An 8,716-nucleotide genomic window follows, 5' to 3' on the forward strand; every position below is an offset into this window, starting at 1 on the left:
CCCACTGCCACAATTTGAGAAAAAACTACCTCTCTCAGCAATTCAGGCTAATCTTCAGTTATCATCATCGCTTGGTTTCATATGTTGGTAGTTCATCAACATGTATGATATTTGCTTTGGCAAAACAATCGATTAAGTTGATAGCAAGAAAATTTACTTTTACATGCAAAAGAGACATTTTTGTGAAGAAAACATGCTTACAACATCACCATGAGGTCCTCTCTTTCATGGCCAAGGGGAAATGAGAGGGGCTTAAACATATACAGTATGTCACAAAAGTGAGTACACCCCTCACATTTCTGCACATATTTTATTATATCTTTTCATGGGACAACACTGAAGAAATGACACTTTGATATAATGTAAAGTAGTCAGTTTACAGCTTGTATAAGAGTGTAAATGTACTGTCCCATCAAAATAACTCGACACACAGACATTAATGTCTAAACTGAAGGCAACAAAAGTGAGTACACCCCTAAGTGAAAATGTCCAAATTGGGCCCAATTTGGACATTTTCACCTCTCCAGTGTCATGTGACTCGTTAGTGTTACAAGGTCTCAGGTGGGAGTGGGGAGCAGGTGTGTTAAATTTGGCGTTATTGCTCTCACTCTCTCATACTGGTCACTGGAAGTTCAACATGGCACCTCATGGCAAAGAACTCTCTGAGGATCTGAAAAAAAGAATTGTTGCTCTAAATAAAGATGGCCTAGGCTATAAGAAGATTGCCAACACTCTGAAACTGAGCTGCAGCACGGTGGCCAAAACCATACAGCGCTTTAAAAGGACAGGTTCCACTCAGAACATCCCTCGCCACGGTCGACCAAAGAAGTTGAGTGCACGTGATCAGCGTCATATCCAGAGGATGGCTTTGGAAAATAGACGCAAGAGTGCTGCCAGCATTGCTGCAGGGCTTGAAGGGGTGGGGGGTCAACCTGTCAGTGCTCAGACCATACGCCGCACTCTGCATCAAATTGGTCTGCATGGCTGTCATCCCAGAAAGAAGCCTCTTCTAAAGATGATGCACAAGAAAACCCGCAAACAGTTTGCAGAAGACAAGCAGACTAAGGACATGTATTACTGGAACCATGTCCTGTGGTCTGATGAGACCAAGATAAACTTATTTGGTTCAGATGGTGTTAAGCGTGTGTGGCGGCGACCAGGTGAGGAGTACAAAGACAAGTGTGTCTTGCCTACAGTCAAGCATGGTGGTGGGAGTGTCATGGTCTGGGGCTGCATGAGTGCTGCCGGCACTGGGGAGCTACACTTCATTGAGGGAACCATGAATGCCAACATGTATTGTGACATACTGAAGCAGAGCATGATCCCTTCCCTTCGTAAACTGGGTCGCAGGGCAGTATTCCAACATGATAACGACCCCAAGCACACCTCAAAGATGACCACTGCCTTGCTAAAGAAGCTGAGGGTAAAGGTTATGGACTGGCCAAGCATGTCTCCAGACCTAAACCCCATTGAGCATCTTTGGGGCATCCTCAAACGGAAGGTGGAGGAGCGCAAGGTCTCTAATATCCAACAGCTCCGTGATGTCGTCATAAATGAGTGGAAGAGGGTTCCAGTGGCAACCTGTGAAGTTCTGGTGAACTCCATGCCCAAGAGGGTTAAGGCAGTGCTGGAAAATAATGGTGGCCACACAAAATATTGACACTTTGGGCCCAATTTGGACATTTTCACTCAGGGGTGTACTCACTTTTGTTGCCTTAAGTTTAGACATTAATGGCTGTGTGTCGAGTTATTTTGAGGGGACAGTAAATTTACACTGTTATACAAGCTGTAAATAGACTTATTTACATTGTATCAAAGTGTCATTTCTTAAGTTTTGTCCAATGAAAAGATATAATAAAATATGTGCAGAAATGTGAGGGGTGTACTCACTTTTGTGACATACTGTATCTCACATGACCAAAAATGTGTTCCATTGCCTAGATACAGGGGGTGTCTCACATATTACCCGATGTCTCACATTCCCCCCTTCCCACAGATTCTTAATTTCATTGTTGTGTTTGAGTTGGCATAGTTTTGGATTTGAATTATAGAAACAGAAATATAAGGAAAAGGTGTATATGTCTATATATTCATACAATGATACTACAAGGTCGCCCAAAACATTGGAATAAAATATTTTTGACCTCTTCTCATGAGATTGTGACAATGTGATTTATTCTTGATAGATAAAGTATATCTTCTCAAAACTTTATTGATCAATCTCATCCAAACATAGCACAGTGGAAATTAAACCATAATTAACCTTTACAAACTGTCTATTCAGCTTTAAACACAATAGGAACAATAGGAAGGCTTTCGTTCAAATTTTTTAACCTTGGTCAGTTGAATACGAAACACAAATTTGAGGGTGGTTCATGCATAGGAATGTCCAATATTACTCTTTCAAAAATCCCTCACTCACTAATATTGAGTATGTCCACCCCTGATAGGCATTACAGCTTGGGCACTAGCGACATGTTGTCTATATGGATGAGAGCCACTATACCCTTAACCGTATGAAGGACAAAGGTTGCTGCTATTAAGTATTTAGAACCTCTGTGATGACTGCATCCAGGAAACCACTCAAGCAGGTGAAGCTCAGTGATGGTATGGGCCGGTATTCATTATGGAGGAGAAACACCATTGGTGGTGCTGGATGGAAACTTCAACACCGTCCTGTACAGGGACATCCTGGAGAACTATTACCTGTACTATTACAAGTAAGAAGGGTCTGGGAACAACTTAAGCCTGCAAGACCACAACCAGAGACCACATAGGGCCGCTGCAGTGAGATAATTTCTTGATGCAAAAGTGGTTTAAAAAATGTTACGGCCTGCTTGCCCCAATTTTGTTTAAACCTGAATACACAGTTTGCAAAGGTTAATTGTTGGTTTAATTTTCACTGTGATATGTTTGGATGAGATTGGTCATCAGTCAGCTGATGAGCCTACATTTTTTTTGAGAAGATACACTTTATCTATCAAGAATAAATCACCTTATCACAATCATTTCATGAGAAGAGGTCAGAAATATTGTATATGATAACACTAATTCGAATGTAAACATCAGCTGGAGAGGACGCTGGCGCTGTCTGTTCGCCGCTTTTCCAAGCAATTTTTGGGCCAATTTTATTTTAAAAAGTGATTTTTTGTGAACTTTTAATCTCTTCTTGGTTCCCTGCAAGCTACATCTACAACGAAAAGCAAGCTTATGGACTATCTTTAGTTGTTCCAGTTATATTGTGGAAGAGCCGTGTAGCTCACTTGCTATTTTGGCGTCCCTAGCAACGGCTAAAAACATGTAGCCGATGTGACATTTTCCTGGTCACTGCTGGCGTTTTTTTTTTTTTCCTCTGTGATCCTGGTGAGGAATATGCCCCGGTCAACCTGCAAAGCTGTCTCTACTGTCTCGTGGATTTTTCTGCGCTGCCTCCCAGCTCTTCTCCAGCTGCTTCGGGTCCCATCATCAAACAGGAGAGACTGACACATCTCAACATTATTAAGAAAACTGTTATTCCGCCTACACCACTAGATGACAGTAATCACATCTTCTTGACGAAAATGCTTTCAAATACAGCAGCTAGCTAGAAAAGCAAAATGAAACGTATGTATCCTAGCGGTTATGAGAAACGAAAAACACAAGAAAAAAAATCAAAATGTATCGACAGCCTGGCAAAATTGACCTCTTTTTTTGGTCCAGCATCTGTGAAAGCCAAAGGCCCACAGTCACAGACGACTGTAACTGCAACACCGGAGCTACAACAAAGCCACACAACGGTAGGGACTGTTGCCGTTGAACGCGACACGGGAAATTCAAATCAGAACCCTTCAACTCAAATAGAATATAATGATAATAACCAAACTTTTTTGGTTGACAAACAAGCATCACCAGATGACGATGATGACAATCCGATGATGACAATTGACTCGGCAACAGGTGAGGGAGATGCCGCCGCCACTACCAGCACTCCAAACAGTGCAATAAACCCATTTGTATTCACAGAGACCGATCCGGCCCGCTGGCCAATGAATATAACCTGTGACCAACGGGTCGATATTGTTATGAAAGGGCCCGAACAAATTGAGGACATTAACTTCCCAAAGAGCCACAGTGCTGCTACTGGTGTCAAGGATGGAAGCCAACCATGCCGTCGTTTCACCAAGGAGAGATATTTCATGAAGATGAAAAATGGAGAAACTATTCGTAGGTCTTGGTTAGTTTACTCAGAATCATCAGATGCAGTATTCTGTTTCTGCTGTACTCTATTTGGCAAACGGAGTAACAGTCTCACTTGCGGGGGTTTCAGAATGTGGGAGCGACTAAGGCTGTGTCTTGATTCAGGGGTTGCAGCCTGGTTGCAGCCTACGTAGGCTGCATTTGAAGACCGATTGCGTCATAGCGGCGCGCAAAGGCTGTCCCATTTGCAAGGCTCCTTGCAAGGCTCCTCATATGCGGTCGTGAAATGCAGCCTTCGTTTCACGGTTTTGAAGGCTGCATCAGATGTATCCTTCGTGGCCCAACATATCCCAAGATTCATTGCGTTTTTTTCAGAGATTGCATAAAATAAAATAAAAAATACGTGTTGCTCCATCTTCTTAACTTTTATCTTCCTTTATTTTTTTCTTGTACTTTTTTTTCTTTTCGTCTGGTAGGCAACTTCTTTTTCTTTTTTCCTCCATTGACAGGGCTGTCTCCGTTGGCAGCAATCAGGGTTGCTAGGCAGCACAGGAGCGGCGAGTCGTCGCGCAAGGTAACGGCTTGTTACGTAAACCGGAAATGCTCGTAAACGGAGACCTGCGGAGACCGTCTCGTTTAACAAGGCTCGTTGGCCTTGGAACCGGCCTTAAAATCGGCCTTCATAGGCTATAGCCTTCATAGACCGCGAGACTGCGTCCTACCAAGTACGTGGTCTCTGAATCAAGACACAGCCTTAGTGTCTCACTCCATGAGCATGAGAAATCAAATGCGCACCGTGCCAACATGGATAGCTGGCATGAGCTGGAGGCGCGCTTGAAAACGCACAGCGCAATTGACAGCACGTACCAGGCAATGAGAATGTTAGAAAAAAAACATTGGAATGATGTCATGAAGAGGTTAATTGCCATCGTTTGTCACCTAGGAGAACGAAATCTTGCTTTTCGCGGCCACAATTCCAACCTCCATGAACCAAGTAATGGCAACTATCTAGGTCTGGTGGAGCTGCTTTCCCAATTCGACCCAGTGATGAGCGAACATGTCAGACGAGCAGAGAAAAAAGAGATCGCTGACCACTACATGGGCAAAACCATACAGAATGAATTAATCACACTTATTGGAGACAAGACACTGGAAGCAATAACAGAGAAGGTAAAAGATTCAAATTACTACTCGGTTATCATGGACTGCACCCCTGACGTTTCACACACAGAGCAGCTATCTGTGTCACTGCGCATCGTCAAATGCCAAGTAAATGTTGGAGCCACTGTTAGCGAATATTTTGTCGGTTTCCTACCGGTGCTTGACACATCAGGTGCAGGCCTTACAGATGTGTTCTTGAAGCATATGGAGAAGTTGGGACTGGATATCTCAAAATGCAGGGGGCAGGCATATGACAACGGGAGCAATATGCGGGGGAAAAATAACGGCGTGCAAAAGAGGGTGCTTGATGTAAATAAAAAAGCGCTGTTCATGCCATGCGCCAGTCACACTCTGAACCTAGTCATTGTAGATGCTGCCAAATCAACAGTGGAGTCTTTGAGCTTCTTCGGGGTGCTACAACGCCTGTATACACTATTCAGCTCATCGGTGCAGAGATGGGAGCTTTTCAGGGAGAACGTCCCGCACCTGACCCTAAAAGCAATATCAAACACGCGATGGGAATGTCGTGTGGGGAGTGTCAAAGTCCTGCGCTACCAGCTTGCCGATGTTGACAATGCGCTCCTCTCACTGGTCAAGCATGCCACAAAGAAAGGTGACGGTGAAACCGCGTCTGCGGCCAGAGGCCTAGAACAGCAGATCTTGTCTTGGAAATTCCTGTTGACAGTTATCATCTGGTACAAAGTTTTGCATGAGGTGAATCGCGTCAGTAAGCTGCTTCAGAGCCCACAAGTGGGAATTGAAGTGCTACAGCACGAGGTGGAATATGTCCTAACATTCCTCAAAGAATATAAAGAGAACGGATTCTCCTCCGCCCAAACAGATGCCAGAGACATCGCTGAAGAGCTAGGGATACCAATGGTATTTCCTGCTGCACGAATCCGAAAACCAAAACACCACTTCCAATACGAGTCCCAAAATCAAAATGCGGATCCTTCAGTGACACCCCCCGATGCACGGTTCAAAAGGGATGTTTTCCTTCCGCTGGTCTCTGCCATCAAAGGCATTAGCGAGCGCTTCAAGCTCATGGAGTCCTTTTACAGTCTTTTTGGCTTCATTTACGGAAGGGAGGACATGAAAAAGGCCATCCAAAATCAAACGCTGAAAGACAGCTGCGTAAATATGGAGAGCACACTTGGTGATGTGGATGCTGAGGATCTTTTGCGCAAGGTGTCGGCTGCTGTCAGTGCCGTGCCAGAGAAAGAAACCACAGGCCTGCAGATGCTCAACTATATTTACAGCAACAAGTTAGTTGAACTGTATCCCAACCTCAGCATTGCTCTCCGACTCTTGTTGACAGTGCCTGTGACTGTAGCGAGTGGAGAGAGAAGTTTCTCACGATTAAAGCTCATCAAGACACACCTGAGATCAACCATGCTCCAGGAGTGACTGTCAGCTCTAGTTCAGATTTCAATTGAGCATGATGTAACAAGCTCACTGGACAAAGATGAGCTTATCAGCGCTTTCTCAGCACTCAAGGACAGGAGGGTGAAGTTCTAGAGGACTACATTAGATGTAACGGTCAGTATTTTAAAACATGTTTAATAGAAATAAAGTTAATAATTATTATATTATTAAAATAATAAACTGACCTACCTTTTTGACTCAATGTGTATAGGCGGTGACCCACTTGTATTTGTCCACCAAGCACCAATGTAAATTAATTTATCTCTCCCGTTCATTCCCCTCTGTCGCTCTCCTATTTGCTCTCCAGACGCCAGTCCTGACGTGAGTGAGCTATCCGTCAATGATGCTGAAAGAACGTTTAGCGCAGCGCTGTTCACTGTAAAAGTTTGATATTTAGAGTTCCTGATGTCAAGCGAAATATGGCATTACTTTTTTTGTTGATTTAATTTGTATATGCTTTCTATAGGCCTATGTGTTAAGCAGCGGAGCTGTCCGTGTCCATGGTGCTGAAAGAGCGAGAAACGCTGTTCACTGTAAAGTTTGATAGTTTTAGTTCCCGAGGCCAAGCAAAATAAATATGGCATTACTTTTGTTGTTAATTTAATTTGTATTTAATGATAGGTTAAATAAATACATATAAATAGTAACGAAAAACATCAAATGATTGTTGTTTCATATGGTTTAAATATGTATGTCAACTCAATGTCAGTCAAATTAAAAACATGCACTGTATTGTAATTGTTATGCCGCGTCTCGTCATCTCTCTATCAAATGTAATAATGTCTGTATTGGCTCGGGGCTTTTGAACCACAATGGCAACAACACTTTCCCATAATGTGAAGCTGACGGAGATTTTTTTAAAAAGAAAAGAAAGAAAAGGCACAGTGCTTCCTGCATTTGGGTCGGATTGGAAATTGACAACACAAACAAACTGCAACAGAGTCCGTTCGGAAGCCAGCGAGACTCTTCATTTGGATCTCGGAGCGCTTCTTTTGTCTGCCGGGGCGGGCGGACAGCAACACAGGAATCGCACTGTCTGAAAGATGCGCAACGAAGCATGGTGCTGAAAAAGCAAGAAACGCTGTTCACTGTAAATGACCAGTTTGATAGTTTAAGTTACCGAGGTCAAGCGAAATAGGCCTACAGCATTAATATTATGGTTAATTGAATTGTATGTAATGCTTTCTATATGTATTAAGCTGTCCATGGTGCTGAAAGAGCGAAAATACACTATTATGAATGCAACCAACTGGATTGCACGATCTTGGGGCAGGAGTGCGGGAGTCGGTGTCATGTGGGCGGGGCCCCGCACTAGATCTTGAATGGGGCCCCCAGATCAATAAGGCCGCGTCTGATTATTTTATGTCAAAGACAGTATAAATTGTGCACAAATTCACATATCTTGTGTAAATGACTGAATGCATTGTTCTCAAATTAATTCTTTCAGCCCAAATGTCATTCACTGTAATTGGAAAATATAGACCACCGTCCACAAAAACTGTCTATGATAAATTTAATGCCCTTTTGAAGGAATGTGATACTAAAAATGAGATAATCTTATTAGGAGATTTTAGCATAAACTGGAGGGATAAAACAAAAAGGAAAGAGCTGACCACGTATTACAAGTAATTTTGAATTCCAACAGGTCACTGAGGGGCCAACGAGGATAACAAGCTCATCAGAGACACTCATTGACTTGGCTTTCACAAATAGACCAGAAAGAATAAAGAAATCTTACAATTTGGTCACAGGGCTATCCGACCACAATATGATTCTGACCGTAAGAAAACTCAAAAAATAGATCAAACTTAGTAACCTACCCAAAGTTAGATCAGTTTAAAATCCCGAAAAATCAGTTACCTAGTCTGGAAAATGCAATTAAACAAATCAACTGGAATGAACAGCTTGCACATGAAAGTGTTGATGATAATTGTACTTCTTTCATGGTGAAACT

The 8,716-nt window shown here is 42.9% G+C and overlaps 1 protein-coding gene across 1 annotated transcript; it reads left to right on the forward strand.

The window, feature by feature from the left end:
- Positions 1 to 4,980: 4,980 nt before the first annotated feature.
- LOC307258404 (zinc finger MYM-type protein 1-like) lies at positions 4,981 to 6,744 on the forward strand (the record flags this gene model as incomplete). The annotated part of the gene is made up of 1 exon (XM_080037926.1): positions 4,981 to 6,744. One exon carries the CDS (start codon positions 4,981 to 4,983, stop codon positions 6,742 to 6,744), a length of 1,764 nt encoding a protein of 587 aa, XP_079894052.1.
- Between the last annotated feature and the right edge of the window lie 1,972 nt (positions 6,745 to 8,716).

This window comes from Ammodytes marinus (genome assembly GCF_949987685.1).
Source record: "Ammodytes marinus genome assembly, chromosome: 12".
Lineage (NCBI taxonomy): Eukaryota > Metazoa > Chordata > Actinopteri > Uranoscopiformes > Ammodytidae > Ammodytes > Ammodytes marinus.